General features: G+C 43.8%; 1 protein-coding gene across 3 annotated transcripts; it reads right to left on the reverse strand.

The window, feature by feature from the left end:
• Positions 1 to 218: 218 nt before the first annotated feature.
• Positions 219 to 19,192, reverse strand: nck1a (NCK adaptor protein 1a). Of its 3 annotated transcripts, XM_062525493.1 has the most exons (5): positions 19,068 to 19,192; positions 15,250 to 15,331; positions 14,127 to 14,357; positions 3,539 to 4,263; positions 219 to 2,298 (listed from the first exon to the last, which is right to left on the reverse strand). In XM_062525493.1, exons 3-5 carry the CDS (start codon positions 14,350 to 14,352, stop codon positions 2,104 to 2,106), a joined length of 1,146 nt encoding a protein of 381 aa, XP_062381477.1. In that variant the 5' UTR covers positions 14,353 to 14,357; positions 15,250 to 15,331; positions 19,068 to 19,192; the 3' UTR covers positions 219 to 2,103. The 3 variants fall into 3 exon arrangements, with proteins under 3 accessions (XP_062381477.1, XP_062381483.1, XP_062381484.1); XM_062525499.1 differs by lacking the exon at positions 15,250 to 15,331 and having other exon boundaries at positions 19,068 to 19,161; XM_062525500.1 differs by lacking the exons at positions 14,127 to 14,357; positions 15,250 to 15,331; positions 19,068 to 19,192 and adding an exon at positions 10,644 to 10,726.
• Between the last annotated feature and the right edge of the window lie 162 nt (positions 19,193 to 19,354).

The raw sequence follows: 19,354 nt of genomic DNA on the forward strand, positions 1-19,354 counted from the left end.
TGACAGATAAAATATCACATGCACTATCTGAAAAATGTAGAAAGTTATATGTCCTCCAGAAAGGATCTCATTGGCCCCAGTTAAGTGAGTGTGAGAGGTTGAGGATGAGATAAACATGTTTTCTCATCCCACAAAGCAGTCTGTGGGTCTCAATATCGATGGTGAACTAAAATGACAAAGACAGAGAGAGAGGGGAGACAGACTGATTTGGACAGTGATGCTCATTCAACTGCTTTATTAACAATAGAAAATGCCACATGTTCATAAATGACGTAAATAATATGATATAATTTATTAATCTGAAATGTAGGAGGAAAATGTTTTGGACATTGCATGTAGAAAGATCTGACCACACTTATGCAAGCATCAAAGGTAAATGCATTTTTGCTCACAGTATCAATAATCCCTTTAATTTTGGGAGGTTCACTTTTTAACTGTGTGAATGTCTGGGCTGATTTGCTGTCTAATCGGCTAGAATGTTATATATAAAAAGTAGGCTAATGAATTTGAGTATCTAAAAAAAAAAAAAAAACACCATTGTATCAGAGACACTAGAGGCAAGAGACATGTAATACAGACACACAATCTGTGAAAGTGCTAAATTAAAAGCAATTCAAAGGTTGTCTAAAAGTTTACATAACTGGTTAATACAATCATCTAAAATAAGTTAAGGCCACATTTGTGTCATGTCTATATCTTAGAAAATATAAAATCTATTGTTACACTATTCTAGTTTGAAAACAATCTGTGCCCTTGCAAAATTCTCAACAGTGAGTTTCTCTCCATCTCCAATATCACTAAGTATTGAAACAGTGCCCCTCAATAGATGCTACTTTTATAGCATCTATATCTAGGACATACAAACTGAATGTTAAAGCTTCTGATAGTAAAAAAAAAAAAAAAAACCAGACTGAGGAGCTTTGGTTCATTGTGGATTTAAGATATTTTGAGTGACAGTAACAACAGTTTACATGAGCCTGTGTCTTAAAGCATGACTTCATTACCTTCATAAACATTTGGCCACTGACCCTCAACGTTTCAACTGCTCCTCATCATGTAGCTTTATCCTCAAGCAATCAGTTTCTTTCACTGAGCAGGTCATATTCCACCTTACTTTTTCCCCTCCCATGTCACCAGGTCTTATACGATGATTGTACATTTACCAACCATTCATTGAAAACAGCACCAGCATGGTTCTGGCCAACCCATAGGTGCATGTAGAAAAGACTGATGAGCATGGTCAGAGACATCCAAAGTCATTCCTTCTGTCATCCAGACACACTTGAAGACACAAGACAATTGTCTGCATTAACACCATCCTTAAGCATGACCAACCCAACAGCACACGGAAATCGGATTCTGTGGGCACCCTCCATCTAAGAAATGTAGAACCTATAAAAAATATACACTCACAGTATACGCCAACTTCCTCAGCATCCTTATAAACAGCTGTCTTGTGCAGATCATGGGAAAGCGATTTAGATTTGGTTTAGTACAAGTTTGTAGGCCACAACAAATAGTGTAACTGCAGTAGAACATCTAAAAACTATTTATAGACCATCTTAAGATGACCAAAACCCATAGAAGAACAAAGGTTTTAACTTTTAACAGTTCATGTGAGATGGTGAATTGATGTCAAAAACAGCCACTGCAACACTCACTCAGATGCCCTCAAACTTCTTGTACAAGCTATGTCCATTTATAAGCAGGAGGTCTGTACGTCTATTATTTGATCAGACTGACTCTGCTGTTAATGTGTAATTAGGAGTAATAAGACTGAGGAGAGAATGACTTGCTCATAGTTGCTCATACTCAATCACAGATAAATAAAAACAGATTCACATGGAGATATGACTGATTTCAGATTGAGGGAAGAGTAACTAGACATATATTAAAGAGAAACATATTTGCAGTACAGGTCAACATACGCACACATATACCCAACCCAGACAGGACTGAGGATATCTGAATGTCATCCAATTGGATGCTGACAGATGGGAGTCCAATGGAGAGTCTGTTTCTCCCATCTTGTGAAAATGGTGGAAATCCCCGTTCATTACAGCCAGGGACAGAGAAGAGTTGAGCTCTAGGTGAAGTACAGGATCAGGACATGGGTTTTACGAGGTACAGTTTCTCCCCTTGCTCACTGGTGAAAATAGGGGCCTTTTTGTAGTGTTCCACCAGTTCCTCCATAGAGCTGAACTTTCTCTGCCCGATACAGTACAATGCATCCTTGAGCTGGACCTTGAAATGCTTGTTCTTGCCTTGTGCTTTCAGGGAAATGGAGAAGTCGTTTGGCTGCAAAGGACAAAGAAGCACAGCGGCATGGTAAGTGCAAAAGGATTTCTGAACAATAGTGTTTGCAGGGTACCTTTGGCATGAACAAAGGACCACTGACAGCAACAAGACTCTTGGATTAAGTGGCAACTTTCACTATTAAGTGAAATAAGTGAAATTAACATTGACATGAAATATGACACAATCACCCTAAGCACCTTTCTGGTTCCCTCCAGATCAGTTGTTGTAGACTAGTTGTGTTTAGTTAGTTATTTTTTTCTCTAAATAGGCTGCACTAAAAATGTTGTTTCGATATTAACTGTAATATAAAAATGTAGGCGCCCTCTAAACTATTCCATGGTGACCTTGTTGCATTGGCACCACTAACTCTGAGAAAGTCTGTTATGCAAGGAATGGCTGTCCCTCTCTGGCACTTGTGCAATTCATAAAGGAGAGGCTGCTTGCGGAGCAGTGATGTCATTGAAAGTACACACAAACAGACCAGCCATTGATAAGGGAAGAACTTGGGAGGAGGAAGGGAAAATGAACCAACCCAATATGTCTTCTCTGAAAGGAATATTCTAGCTAGCCTTTCTTCAATCTATCCTAATCTTTATTTCATCCCCCCACATGAGAATGGTGGGCAATGTGCATTCGTCTAATCCTTGTTCTTACATAAACAACAGGCCTTTACTGTGTTTGACAATAATGACCAAGCTTATAGTGTGCCTTTCCCTAACATTAGATATTACCAAATGCACATACACATTTGGATCAATTTGGAATGTTTGTGGGCAGTTGCTGAGAATGTCAGGCATACACTGCATCGTCTGAATGCACACTGTAATGCTGATGGGAAAGTATTTTTAGGAAGTCATCAAGACAAGCCGTGACAACTAGGGCTGCTCGATTTGGGGAAAATATCTAATTGCGATTTTTTGACGATGCGATGATTCAGTTCCAGATCATATTCCAGACTGAACTGTGAAGCTCACCAATTAGAATTGCTGTGCAACCTCATGTACTATATATGCGCCCCCACCAACCCCAAGTGGCACAATCAATGAGGATGAAATGAATGTGAAAGTCAGAAATGTAACAAAATGAACAGTGCGTGATTATTTATAGCTTTCGGTGATTGGGTTCATCATTGTTTTGCGTTGCGTTTCATATTGGGATTACGAGTGCAATAATTGTGCAGCCCTCATGACAATGTTGTCATATGACCAGCTATAGGGCAAATGAGGAGTGTGCTGCTTACCGACGACTCGCTGTCCCGGATGAGAAAGTCCCCCTCGTCCCCTCGCTGGTTGAGGGCCACTTCTGCCTGGTGACGCGTGACCCTGCCATAGTACCACTGCCGGCCCGCAAACTTCCCACTCAAAGAGGGTTCAATGTTGTCACAGTCTGGAGTGGGCGGCCCTGCGCTCAGTGGCACAGGATGGGAATTCTGCAGGATGGTCACATAGTTCTTGGGCACCAGGCCGACTTGGCCGTCTTGCTTGCGGCACTTCCACCACTCGGGGTCGTTCTCGGGCTTTTCCACCACGTCCATGATTTCGCTTTTCTCAAAGTTGAGCTCCTCGTCGTTGCTGGAGCTGAACGGGTAGAGCGTCTGCACGACGTGGAGCACTCTGCTACCGTTGGTCATGGGCGCCACCGACCCGAGCTTTTCCCTCAGCGACCCGGCCAGGTCACCGCCCGCCGACCCGTCCACGTCCTCCGTCACGTAGTTGGAGGGGAACCAGCCCGAGCGGCCATTGTAGCTCCCTCGCCACCATCCGTCACTGCACTTCTCCATGACGATGACCCTCGTCCCCTTCAGCAGCGACAGCTCGTCCTCGCGCTCGGCCGTGTAGCTGAACTTGACCAAGGCGGGCATGTTCAAGTCGTACAGGCGCTCGCCGTTGTCTGCATACATGTCGCCGTCTGTGCTGGAGGCCGAGTCCTTCATGCCTCCCTCCTTTCGTTTCCCCTTCCCAATGCCTGTGGAGCAAAGCACAGTAGGGTTAGAGAAAGCAGCTATGCTGCTTCACATGCCTTCAGTATTTCTCTATCTCTATCTCTCATATCTGTTTAACTGTGGTCTGACAATTTGTAGTATTTCTCAAACGGGTATTGCTTGGAGTTGTTTACATAATTGTGTAGCCAGCCAATGCATATTTGTTTTAGTTTTCATCAAATAATCATGGGCAGAGTCTCAGCTGCGTCCTTTAAGCAACTACTCCCAATCCTCTCTAGGTCAGATCACCATACCATATAGTGTTAGGCATGGCATGTACGTACATTCACTCTTTTCCAAACATATTTCCACAGAATTCCTAATGCACTTCTAGATTTCATCTACAGAGTTGAACATCTTAAGAACGTGTTAACCCATTTAAGACCAGAGGATATGATAGTGTCAAGGAACTCTAGCCTTCTCATTGCGCCACTTCTGCTTGCTCATGGCCGTATAACAGAAACTCTTTGCAACATCAGTACTAATCACGTTTATCTTCTGGATGTAGCGGCGGGGCTTCATGGAGCAAGTCTTTAATATCACAACCAAAACAGGTGACAAGTAGAATGGCCTACACACAAACATTTCAGTGAGAGCGATGACCAATCCTATTACCAACCCTAACAGCAAATAAGGTCCAAGAAGTTCATTAAGGTAATAGAGTATCACAGAGTAGTTTAGACACAATGATGGCTTAAGGCAAGAGGCCTTCCCACTCAGTCAGTGTCAGTAGAGATCCAGCGTCTTTAGGATCAGAACGGCACTGACATGGATATTATATTTGCACTATATTAAAACAAAGACTCGACTAACACTTTTTACTTACTTAACAAAAGAACACGTATATATACATTTCTGTTAACTGACTTCCGAGTGAAATAGTTTCAAGTCGTGTGTGTGCATATGGGTTTTCAAGCCAGATTTTCCCAATACTTGTTGCCTAATTCGTAAGGCATTCTTAACAACAGCGTTGTTAAATGATACGTCAAATGATAAACAACCAAGCTCTTTGCACACATCAACATATATGTGTGCGATGGTCATCCAGTTATTACAGGTGAGATGAGTCAACACCTCACTCTCACTAGTGCTGATGCACTGGTTTTGCTCAGACCAGGGTTGCATCATCAACACACCTGCAACTTGCTGACAAACTATGACCAAGATAGAGAGGTGCCACACTGTCATATGCATCACCAAGCACACAATGAAACATTTCCATGCACCCCCAACACACACACACACACACACACACACACACACACACACACACACACACAAACACACACACACACACACATAGCACACACCAGTGACAGACATGCTGGAGAAACAGCGGTCTGATTTTCCATGAAGAAGAGAGGTTTCATAGACTGATTCCAAGGGAGGCTGTTTGAAAAACAACAGCGTCAGTGGATGACTAATGCACACATCATTACAGGGAGAGGTGTCATGGACAGGCAGTGTTCCAAGGAGGCAAAGCCAGACACACACACACACACACACACACACTCTCTCTACTGAAACGGACAGAACTCAGAGTCCAGGGGCAAGCTGGGAAGCTCAGTCTTAAATCACAAAGTACTGTTTTTGTTCAAACAAATGAGTAACAACACAATATACAATGTGATATAAAAACAGCATCAAAGGCATGGCATTCACATCAGACACACCTCTCAATGAGAAAATGGGATGTGTGGACTACTACGTGCTGCAAACAGTCACTCTCTCAAAAGAGAAAAAAAACGTGCTACGTGCATGAAGAAAACTTAATTTACCAAGCATGCTACAAATCCCAACAAAAGGTCAATGACTGGCAAAAGCCCTGCTAGCGCTAGGCGTGGACTGGCTATATTCAGGACCTCAGCAGACTCGCTGTCAGACACATAAGCCAGGAACATTAATATTCACTGTTGGTTCGCATAAGTATGAGTGAGAGTTTAGGTCATAGGCTTTAGTAAGTACATGTCTTTACAGACAGTTTCGACCAGTAAGGGCCTGAGGCATACTGTTACCATGGCACTCAACTGGCTGTGAGTTGGTTGTGCTCGTCACCCAAGTAACCAAAGTGTTTTCTCCCACCAACAGTTGGACATAGTTTGCACAATCATGCTCATGTATGAATAATTCCGGGGGATGGGGGGTGGGGGGTGTGTTCAAGAGTGTTCACAAGGACAATAGAGACGGCTAAAACAACCTGTACATCGCTATGTGAGGTAACTGTAAGTCTGAATAAATGAATGTCAGAATGACATTTGACTCAAATATTCCAGAATCAAGTGAGCTCCTTGATGCAAAATGATGTGGACAGCCAGGAAGTGTTGAGAAGTGTATTGGACGAAACTGTACCAGGGGGGTTAGGACAAAACTGAAAAACGCAGCAAATGAGGAGAGTCTTCTGAGGGAAAGTTTCCTGTCAGCGTGAGACACAAACCCCCCGTTGGAAAATGGAAGCCAGATGGAGGAGCGGACAACAGCCAGGCAGCAGAGGGGCCCCATTCAGCTGACACAGAGAGAGCTTGGAGACGCTCCAAAACAAGGGTGAACGGTTGATGAGACACAACAGTCTTCTCAATCGTTTGCGCTAGTCATTAAAACCTCATTTCAAGGAAGAGTTGTTGATATTGCACAGCCTGTGGGGCTGTAAACAAGGCCTCCACATAGAAATGATGATGTTGTTTACACAATGAAGAAATGAGGTGGAGAGAGAGTGTCTGTTTGAGGGTATGTTACTGAACCAGAGGGACTTTGCCCTCATTCAGGTGCTGTTTGCACAAATGATCAAAACAGAAAAACAAACAACAAATAACAGCTAGTTACGTACTAGAAATTCTATGGAATTCTTTATACTATTGTGTCAAACCAGACAACCTGCAATTAATCATTTTCAATATGAGTGGACTTCAGAAAAGAGTTGAATCATACTAACACAGCCGGAACCATACCAATTCTGCAACCGACTCTACAGCTAACTATTTTTAATTCCTACTAATCCACCATGAACTAAACAAGACAGCATTTGTTTGACAAAACAACATAGCAGTGGAATTTGTCTGTAATAGGCGTCCACGTCTCTAAGTGCTGAATAATATACAGCTCTCAGCCATTTATGTCGCTTGTTTTCAGAAAGCAAACATGCTGAAGATTGACAGCCACACTTCCTGAAGCTAATTACCGAAGGGGTGGATATCTCATGCCCCACCATCTTAATGTAAGATGACCTTGCACATTGCTTTCCTGCTTTGGGAGATAAAAGGACACATTTCCTTTACTTTTTCCGCATATTATATGAACTAGTACCCAATTCTGGAATCTTTTATTTTTTTTTGCTGTTTAATAGTGGAAACAAAATATTGATATTGTATTTACGCACACAAAGAAATAGGTGTGTGTGATCATTCTAAATGTTTTTTCAGTCAAGCAAAATTGAAAAATACAAATCTATGAAAGCAGAAGACATAGTTATCATCATATAGATTTCTTGTAGTCCACCACTGAGAGAGGAACTATTTTCCCGCATTCTGTGATCAATCACTGTAACAAAACAATGTTGTCAATGACTTGAAATGAGGGGAATCCCAGAGCTAAGCTGTTCTAGCTCTGACTCAAGGGCCTGCCTGCATACCACTCCACAAGACACGACTTCAAGACCCAACAGGAGACACACTGTCCGAACTTCCTTTTGTTTCATTTCCTTTGTCAGCTACACTAACAGCTTCCCTTCAGCCTCCCCAAGTTCATTTCCCAGCTTTCCGCTGGAACAGCAAGACGTACACTTGGCACCGAACACCCAAACATCTTTTCTGAAATTCCTAATTATAAAACCTATCTTGGACTAATAAACCAAGCCATTCAGTGGTAAACACAGAAGTCATTGTTTGGGAATAATCAACAAGACGATTAGAATGAAAAGAACATTGTTTATGCTGTGCCCCGATTCCAGCGATGGAATGAAAGACGTCCTACAACTAAAGGCCAGCGAGTGGAGAAGGAGCTCCAAACTGCTGCCTTGAGATTGACTTACCTTCCCACTACCTAAACCGTTCGGGGGAGGGCTGGGGGGAGGGTGGACAGTCGCTGTGAAGTCCGCACATCAGACAGCGCTTCACAGCACAGCACACTCCCATCGCTGCTGCGAGCCAGGCCAGATTACTGATGTGAGGTGACCCGCGACGAGCCAGCGTTTTCATTTCCACCGCTCTGAAAAGGGCCCAAGCAAACACAGCCCGATAGCCCCCCGCCTTTGTTCCTGTTTGGGTTGAGGTCACTCTAGTAATGACATCATGAAGCATACACACACACACACACACACACACACACATTCAGAGACCCCGCTCCAGATCCCAGGGTCCGCTACAATGCCGAGATGACCATGGACTGGATAGAGGAGGCAGCAGTGCACGCGCTCCCAATCAATATGGAGGCAACATGTGGCTTATGAGAGTGCGCTAAGACTTGAGGCGCTCACAACTGAATCAGCCCTCTTCCTACTAATGCAATACATTTCACTGGTGAAATGTGGATCCAGAGTGTCTTGACCAAATGTCCATTAGATTAGTTTACCCACAAAAACACCCATGAATCTGTAATGGCTTGAAATGTGCAATGCATATTCAAATGAACTCGGGGAGATGACATCTTGCTATTGTGTTGGAGTTGGTCCGCCCTCCATTTCCAGAGCACAAAGGATCCTCTGGGTTCTGACGCTATGCTAATGCTTGGGCCGGGAGCTGGCAGGCCCTCAAAAATGGCAGCCATGTTTCCCTCCTCTCCCCCAGTAATCTAGATTTTCCAGTCCAAGAACTCAAAGAGGGATGGAGAGGGTGAAACAAGTGGGACAGAAAGGCAAATACAAACAGGGAGGAACATTTGCCAGAGTAGAAGGGTTAGCAAAGAAAATGTCCCTTGCAACGCTCCTTTTGTCCTAAAATTCCTCCTGCGTCTCTCTGCCAAGTCACAACCCCCACCCCTCCACCCCCAGCCTCCAACGCCCTTCCCAGTGTTTAGTGAGAAATAAAACACTCTCCAAGAGAGAGAGAGAGAGCAGATACTGATAGAGAAGAAAACAGCTAGCATGGAGAAGTCTCATAAAGAAAACAAGGAAGAGGGAGGCAGGACACAGACCCCAATGATTCAATTGCCACTCACTTCCTCCTGCCTTACTCCATGGGAGCTCCAAGAAATCTGTCTTGAATTAGAGGTCTTCCGTTTTCCTCAGAAAGGAGGTAGATAGCAGTTATATAGAGGGTAGTGTGTGTGTCTCTCTCTCTCTCTCTCTCTCTCTCTCTCTCTCTCTCTCTCTCTCTGTGTGTGTTGGCAAATTAGTGTGTGTATAGTTTGTGTATGTACGGCATCTGTGTGTGTGTGTGTGTGTGTGTGTGGGGGGGGGGGGGGGGGGGGGGGGGGACTGAAGCCTAACTAAGGGAAGCCATTTTAAAGCCAACACATGACTGCTTTGATTTTTTAAAAGTAACCAGATTGCCCTGGGGGAGTGTGCCCCCTCTCCCACTCTCTCAGCAGGACTGGCACCCTGCTCCCCTCCCTTTGCCACTTCTCACCACCCCTGAGGGCAAAGAAAGAGAAAATGGACCAATTGCACAGGCGTTTCTGTGACATTTGAGTGCAGTAAAGCTGCCCTTTAAAATGTGTGTCAGAGCAATGAACTCGTAGCTGCTTCTCATTTAGTGTGTTGTGACATTCCATAAAGATGGTTGCTCATCCAGGCACACGACCCTGCCACCCACAAACTCAAAAAGAGACCCCCAAACCCAACTAAAAATATCTGCCAAGTTTTTCAAACAATGCCAAACAACTCCTTAAGATTACGAACAGATTATTAAAATTTGTTTTAAGATAATTATGTGTTTCTAACATACATTTAGGATTTTTACACGTTACTGCACAGAGGTATTTACATCTGAGAGGCTGGGACACAGTGCTGTATGTGTGAGAGAAAACCATGTCTTAGCCCTGTCTGTGCTCCTGATTACCACGTCTTTGCCGTGCAATTACAAGCTTTAGCTAGGAGTCTGAAAGCCTTATCCACCCACTTGCAGCTGAATGGAAGAGGCGGGGGAAAAAAGGCTTTCTCCGAGGAGAACACAAAATCTCATCTCTACAAAGCAACACTGAAGCCAACGCAATGGATCCCCCCAGCTGTTCTGAAGTCTGCCCTATGTGAATTCTTTCTGGCACTTTCAACACTCAGCCACAGGCCCACACAGGACAATAGCCTAACTTAGCTTCGTTGGAACAGCCCGGAGAAACTTGTGAGAGCTGAGCAATTGTCTGCCTCCGTTACTGTTTAGGCTACAAACACACCACCCCTGTTTGTCCAAAGAGAAGATAAAGTGTGTGAACTCACGGAAGAAGTGTTTAAATAGGTTAGCCATATCCATTCCCGGCTCTGGAGCACCGTCCGTCTCCCTCTCTCTCCCTCGCTCCCTCTCCCTGTAGCGGAGCAACTATTTCATGAGAACTTCCTGAAAGTCCAGAGCTATTAGTGGAGCAGCTCTCCACCCCGCCTACATGACTGCAGACAGCCAATGGGAGACTGCGAGGGGGGGCTCCTTTGAAGCTCTCCAGCTGCTGCCTGGGGCCCACACACTTTCTGTGGGTCTTGCAGGGACACTTGTCAAACATTGGTCACTGCTACGGCAACCACATGTCCGTCAGCAGTCTAACGGTGTGGCAGACGCTTGGGTTTTGGTTTCACCCAGTGGAATGTGAGTGCCTGAAAGTTGGTACTTTCAAATACACCTGTTTTTTTCCCCAGGCAGGGCAACAAAAGTGACTTCATTTTACTATCTGAAGTTTTCACTTGACTTGAATTTTTATCTCCACGTGGCCTGGCCACTATCCCTGCTGAAAAAAACAGCAAGAAACCAGCTTAGGCTGGTAGCTGGTTTTAGCTGGTTTTAGCTGGTCTTTGCCCAAAACACAGTTCTTATTGCTGGTCTTTGCTGGTGTAGCTGGTTAGGCCACCAGCTAGACATGCTGGCGTGACCATCTGAGGAAGCTGGTCGTGCTGGTGTGACCAGCCTGTCGTTTGGGATACAGCTGGTTTAAGATGGTCATGCTGGTGACCAGCCTGTCCAGCTTGACAAAGATGGTCAAGCTGGTTTTCTAGAATGACCAACATAAGCTGGCGTGGCCAGTAAAAACCAGCAATGTAGACCAGCAACACCAACTAAAATGACCAGCTTAAGGTGGTACGACAATCAAAACCAGCTGAATTACCATCATAAGCTGGGTAAACCAGCTGAAGGTGTGTTTTCGCGAGAGTTTTGCTAGTCTAGCTGGTTAACCATCAAAGGGTGGTCAAACAAGCTGGTTAACAAGCTGGTCAACCAGCAAACCACCTTTAGCTGGTCAGGCTGGTTTTTTCAGCAGGGATGTCTCTCGCAAGTCAAGTACGTAAAAAGTAGGTAAATTAATTTGTTGCAATTCCCCAGTGAAATCAGGCATGCATTAAATCACCGGGGTTAAAAAAAAAAAGGCAAACTGCAAAGCCATCCCGCTCTCAATTAAAACATTTGGGTATGGGATGACAGCCACTATGGCCTGCTATTGGCACGTCTGAAGAGAGCCAGGTCTTGGATTACACCTTTCAAGGCACCTGGTCGCCACGCAGGGCTGTAATTTGGGAGGTTCTCTCCAAGAGACGAAGGTCACCTGAATGAGGGACTGCGTTTCCTGTGGGGGTGTAAAAGGGATGAGTGGCCACGGTCATTGACACCAAACACACAGACAGACTACAGCTCGGTGTCAGCCTGAAGACAACCTGCTCCCACTATAATGTGCCACTGACTGCAAGAGAGGTTTAGTAAGGTTAAATGAGGAGGGCGTCGAGTAGAGTACTGACTAGGGCTCCGCAGACTGTACATAGCCTTCTTTATTGCAGTTAAATGATAATCACAATTATTTTGCTCAGCATTGAAATGATGATTTATCACGACTACTACTAAACAAACATTGAGCACTGTTTGGCTTTGGATCATATCACCACATATAAAAATAGCTTATGGATATAACAAATAGATGAACAGGTCTTGACCATGATCCAAAAACAGTCCAGAGGGGCCTGAAAGAGTAAATTGACTCACTGATTTACCTGAGATGTGCAATGCGCTTTAGAATAATATGAACTGGCTAACTAACTGATGCTGTACTCCAGGTGAACAGTTTACTGTGAGCGTATACCTTACTGCTTTAAGGGAGAGGAAGAGCTGCTCTCCATGTGCGGCTCCACTCGCCCTTTAATGAGGGGGAGGCCATCCAGGCCCTATCATCTTTCACACTGGAGGTGGGTCCATAATAACGGACAGCGTGGTTCCTGTTGTACAGGGGACAGAAGCCCTGTCACCCAATCCTCCACTGTTTACCATGTGTGAGGAGGGAAACGGCCAGACAGGCAAACCCTAACTGTAAACAGAGGCATGGCCAAGTACCAGATGCTGTTCTGTGTTACCCAAAGGTGCCGTCATTTATTAGCCTGGAATCGGTCACTTTATTTCAATTTGTGAAGAGAGTCTGGGTACTCTCCATTCAGAAATCTTTCCAACCCTAGCATTTTATTACCCTAGACATTTTATTATCTCAATGGGATATCACCTGGTAAAATTAAGGATAATAAATAAATACAAAAAATAAATTGCAGTGGGCATAGACCACATCAACTTTGAAATCATTGGTCTAGCCTACCAAATCATATTGATTAGGGATTCCTAACATTACTTTGTACTTCACCGAACATTTACAAACTGATAATAAACCGCATCGGCAGTCAGGAAACAATGTACCTTTGCTGTATAAATGTTGATGTTCATAGGCTTTGCTACCATTTACCGCAAACACCATCCCTGCTTGTCGCTGATTGGCCTGCTATCCTGGTGGCTTAGGGAAACATAAGTGCACTGAGAAGAGCCAGACCTAGTATCTCAGTAGTATGACCTAGTGCCTAGTCATTTATCATAAACTTAGAAAATGGGAAGGCAGTCCAGGCAAGTGGACAGTGTACAGCTCTAGTGAACTGTGAGACATGGAAAGTCAAAGCATCCTGTAAGCATATCCCACAAACAATGAGAAAATACGTTATGAATAAGTTTAAGACAGCAGATCTCAACAGGGGGATTCAGATGAAAACACGTGTCAACTAAAACTAATGTGAACAACTGGAGCTACACTTCAGAGACCCGGACGACAACATCACAAACATCAAAAATACAGTGACGTCCGATCCTGTCCATCAGGATTGTCCAAGTAATATAAAATACTTTTAGCCACCATTTCTGACAGTTCATGCAAAGCGCTGCTTGGTATTTAATTTGATCATCTGGACCAACATTTGGGGTTTGAGTGGGATACTAGTCTTCTCAATTTTCCTACATTTTTCCAGTGCCACTTTGGGACAATTGTAACACGGCTCAAGCAGCAGCTGGCGCTTGAGGAAGAATTACAATGGGGGCGTACTCAGATTTCCAGCTAGGGCATCTTCCAGCTGTTGATTCAACCATTATTCTGGTCAAGCAGCAGAAATGGCTGCCAGCCTCTCTGACCATCGTGTACTTGGCATAGAGCTGCCACTGCTGAACCAATTACAGCACATTGTTATGGGAAAAAAACTGACAACCGCACCAAAATGGATGTGTTATGACTGTGTCCTTCTTCTTCTTCAAAAGCAGTGTTGCACCTAATATAATAAAGATACTGCAATAACTCGCAAGCTCAGTGTTCTCCCTGACATTTTGTGACTCAAAGTTCTAACACTTAGTTGAAGAGGTCCAAGCCGTACACATGAAGACCGTTGTGCATGTAGAAGGTGAGCTGTCAGTTTGAGGATGCTTACCAAGAGAGTCTTTTAAATTCTTTACAATGGAGGCTTTCCGGGCACTGTTCTTCCTCTCCACGTAGTTAGACGGCACCAACCCAGTCTGGTTGGTGACGTTGCGAACTCGCCACCAGGACTGGGAGTCGTCCAGCAGCCACAGGCGTTCGTTTTTCTTTATGTCCAACTCCTGGTCCTGCTGGGCGACGTAGTCAAACTTGGCGATGACCAACACCTCCTCTGACATCCTGTCTGGAAAGAGAGAGGGGGGAAGATGGATGATGTGTTTGGCAACAACAATCAATACATCACTTTCTCTCTACAGATTATACGTATGGCCAGCAGATGGAGCCATTAATACAACATACCACTCTTGATACAAATCAATGTGTTTGAGATTTAAAAAATAAAACCACTGAAATTGAATGCTGATCTTTAGCTTTCTACATAACCGCTTTAACAACATGAAAGAACTTTCAACCGCTTGTGTATGATGATTAAGATTCCGTCTCACATTAAGATGTGATTGATATACTGTTGTGCGCAGAGGGAATCATCTGCATTCACTCGCCTGCTCATTCTTTCACAATGCAGATTTCAGTTTTCCATGGTTCTGCACCACTGGAAAATTCTAAGAACTCCAAGAACTCAGAAATATGGCTGATGATCCATTTTCTGGGCACAAACTTAAAGAAGAGGGGGAAGACCATTTCTCTCCATACTGAGGCTCTGCGGAGGCTCTGAAGCAGAAGCCAGAAGCATAAGGGTAACTTGAGACTTGAGACCCATCGGAGGCCGGGGTCAAACAAAAACATTGAGGCTTGAGGGTCATCGGGAACGTGGAAAAAGCTCCCCCTTAACCTATAATTCACTCTGCTCCCATCTCCTCTCTGAGTTTTAAGACAATCATTGCAGCTCAAAAGTAAGCACTCAATCACACAATCTTTTCCCACAATGGATACACTGAGGGAAGCCATGACCCTCCCTATGAAAACAACACCATTTTATCTGCTCTGAACTTCCTCATCTGTTCTCCAACGGTGCAAATGTTAAACGCTATTATTTACATTTGCTGCATGGTAACCGTCACAGAAATACAGATCAGTTTGATAGTCTTATTTGCCTGATCTATGCAAACACCAACCTGCACCACATCAATGTGGTATGTGCCAAGTTGAAGGGTTTTATCTTGTCCTTAGCCGCAGGAAACACGGGAGTCGCTGCACCTACAAATAAACATGACAGGGGGAAATAGTCAAAGCGCTCACATTATGGTAGAGATCAATGATGACAACATACAAAGACGATAATCCTCATCATTTCAAGTTAGCTATTTGATAGTGGATGAAATCCTACACTTCCAATGGCTTGTTCCTCCAGTACACAATAGAAATGTTTTTGTTGCTGAGGCAAAGGACTACCAACAGGCAAAAACTATCTCCAAAGAGCTGTATATCTACTGACAAGGTAGTATTACATGAACTTTACCATTTTGAAGTTGTATTGCTGGTTCTCTTGGTAACAACCCATTGCGGCTATGTTCTACGGCTATGCTGGGTGAACGATTACCCCGTTATAAATTCGTTAACCATCAAATTGGCTTTGTAGAGGTTATAGCCTATTAAGGTAAAACATCTTACACAGTGTACCTGTAAAGCACAAGTCAGAAATGACTCAATAAAGTCAATTAGGGTTATGTCACACCTAATCAGTCCTTGAATCAGACTGTTACTGTAAAAACCAACAAGCAGCACCTTCAGGGGTAAAAGTCCACTTCCTCTGTACATGAGCAGGTGCTGCTGAGCCAGGCCTAGGTGGTATGCACTGTGAGCAGCGTTGTGCCAGCCAAGGGGTGAACAAGGGTCTGACATTGTTTTTGTGGGAGCCCACTTGTTCAGAAGTGACAGCGAGGGCATGCCAGTTGTGCTGTCATCTGAGAGGTTTGGCTTCACATTCAACACGCCCAAAATGAATGATTAGGGAGTGACACACACTGCCAAACGCAGCTCAAGAAATAATTATTGGTGAGACACTTTCTGACCCCAAAACACTGAATGTTAAATCTTATTACTCCTATTTAAAGGAACCTCCAGTTTGTCAAGAGTAAACATTTAAAACCAATATGTAGTTGTTACAGTACATACTGTATCAAGAACTATTATGTTCTGAACTCAACAGGCTATAACAGACTCTAACCACTTAAGACGTGAAAGTTTGTGATAGACAAATTACCAACAGACATGAACAGTTTTAGCTTATTCTTTTAACGTGTGATGTACTCTTGCAAGTAAAACCTTGTCATGTATGACTCCTTTAGAAATGTGAACCACACTGTGTCTCTCCACTCCTCTCTGCTCATGCAGTGGCAATTTAGTGTGTCAGCTGTGGGAGGAAACAGCAAGAATCCTGAACTAAAGCAAGACAAACATTTCAGATCTATGGAAAAACCCCTCCTCCTCCTCCAACAGACCACTTCTTCACACTGCAGTGGTATGAGAACGCCGCTCCTTCCCCATCTCAAGTCCTCCCCACTGAAGATGACAATGTGATACCAGCACACAGTGAAGTTGCAATGCTCCTCAAAATATGAGCATGCTACGCTGCTTTTTTCCCATATTCAACAGCTGGCCAGCCACAAGGCTTTGACCCTTGAACGCTGAGATTTCATGCGGATGAGGCTGGGTCCCGTGGGTGAGGTTTCTAGAGCACTACACGCGGGAGAGCAAAACTGAGGGAGCCTCTTCATCTGGTGGGTCATGTCACCACCAAATCTCATGACAGTTGAATCGGCTATTTTCCAATTACTTGGCCATGTGTGCCCTGACTCAATTTGCGTGAACACTGAGGACCCCTTCTTCCTCCCTCCCAATTTCCACTGCAGCCAATCCTCCTGTCACAAATGGGAAAGCAAGCACCACAACAACCCAGGGTCATGGGATTGGGGCAGAGAAAAGTGGAGGGGGAAGAGGCAAAAAAGTTGCGAATGGGGTAAGTGAAGCTTTCAACAAAGTGCTTCTTGCCCCCTTTGGAGTTTTTCTCCCTCTTCTTTATTCAATCATTTCAAGATGCTTTCACAACAGCGCTGATTTACGAGTGTAATCAACTTTGATCTCGCCTCTGCGATTTTTCTTGAGATCTCTGGGAAATGTTGGTCAAAGTGAAGCCGTCATCGTAGACTTACAACCTCTCAACAAGCAGAAATCCACTTCTTTATGGTTCCAAGAGGCAGCGGTGCTGGAGAGACGAGCCAGCTGAGGGAGAGGGAGCGCTGTGAGAAAGACATTTGGTCTCCAAGGACGCAAAACTTTCCAGATTTTACATGGCTGAAAATAGAGGTCCATCTGGAAAACACTTGAGGGACATGGGAAACTCACTGCAGAGTAATAAGCAACTGCCACCTAGCAACCTCAATAAGCAATGACCATAATTCACAGGGTGACAATAAAGGAAATGGATGTAGAATGGTTTGCGTCGTACTGTATGTAGATGTAGAGGTCCTGGATGAAGACATGACCAAATACTCTACAATGTGCAAAGTCTCTTCAGTGCAATGATTCCAACTCTATAGTGTGCAACTCTAGCGTGTTATTGCTTAATAAAACAGTTGAGAGTAATTTCATTTGCAACCATTTTAAGGTGTCTGGACCTGTCATCAGTGACACTACCCACCTCCAACCTCCCCAATGGGAAATTTCACAAGTGCTGACTTCACCACTGTTGCAAAAATCTTCCTAGAATGTGTTCTTCTAACGTAACGGTAAACCCCCCTAGTACATCACGCTTCCTTCCCTTCTCTTCTCCTTTAACTTTCAGTTCTTCATGTCTTGGAAGATAACAACTTTGATCTCTGAAGTTAAAGGGCTTTAGTGTGCTGCCTGTGACCCACGTGTTTGAGAGCATGCCCAAAAGAAACAGTTGTGAATGAAAGCAAAGAGAAATGTGTTGTGACTTGCTACAGAGTAAAGGAAGTCACATTCCAATGACAGCATGCAACATGCATGAAGGAAAAAGTTGGCTGTCACAAGAAAGCTGAATAGGATACAAAACGCTGAGCTGTACAGTGTTTGGCAGTCAAGAGCTAGCACTCTGCTTGTCTTTTCTGAGCATGTCAATCAATAATAGAACTGTACACTTCAAGGAAAACTGATAAATCATGTGCAATCGTTACAAAACTGTTGCAGTATTCATATGTGAAACCTCTTAGTGGGAATACCCTAAATGAAATTTCCTCTTTGACCTAATGTGGCAATCTTCCTCAAGAAACTGAAAACAAAGCCTTACTTAAAATGGAAAAAATACCAGGGAGACATTAAAGCAGGCCAACTAGGTAGGGTAAGCTACTGTATGAACTATTTGCCATCGTTCAAATTATTTAAATCATATATTTTTTACAAAAATCTAAAAGATGAGAGTAAGCCACATTACATGATGGTATTGCGCCATGGGGTAGCCTATGTGGTTGACAGCTTGCGAAAAGCTTTACGTGCACTGTAGGAGGAAGTGCGATTGGACTTCGATTAAGAGTAGTCATCAGTGAATAACGTCACACATCTTTCAATTATTTCTAAAGCCTGTCTTGTGAATGTCTAGCATGATTCATAGCCTACTGTATCAACATTTAATGTAGCCAGAAATCACTGCGCAAAATATAGATTACCCAAAGACAGCAGTGACAGGTCAACTGCCACAGAGTTGTGACAATTAAGGCCAGTCTAAACTAGACTGTTAAAATAGTCCATTGAAGTTCGCTTAACGATTAACCTATGTAGGCTATGTGTTAGCGTCTAGATGAACTTTAACATATATAGCCTACAGACTATTTCACGATTGTGCCACTGCTCTCATTGTTTTGGCAACCAGGCAGACTGCACTGACATGGAATCACAACAATATGGTAAGGACAAACAAAAGTAGGCTAAGTGAGTAAGTAACAAAATTATAAATACCGGTAGGCATACTTACTGAATCAGGCTGAAAGCATTGCTTTGGAAGTTCGATGGAAGTTAACGTTAGCCGAAATTCTGTGGGACCGAGACGAGCAGAGCAGCTTCTGTAGTCCAACTTATCTTGCCTTAGCGCGACTTGCTCAAACTGACTTTCAGAAGCACACCCACAAGAACGACTGAATGGTCTCGATGCCCCTTATCTAATTTGCCAGCGTTCCTGTCCATCAAACCAACACAACAAAGCCTATAGGAGATTGGAGAACAATGTTGACATAATACTCTTTTTTTTTTTTTTTTTTGCTT

Source organism: Sardina pilchardus, chromosome 2, assembly GCF_963854185.1.
Source record: "Sardina pilchardus chromosome 2, fSarPil1.1, whole genome shotgun sequence".
Lineage (NCBI taxonomy): Eukaryota > Metazoa > Chordata > Actinopteri > Clupeiformes > Clupeidae > Sardina > Sardina pilchardus.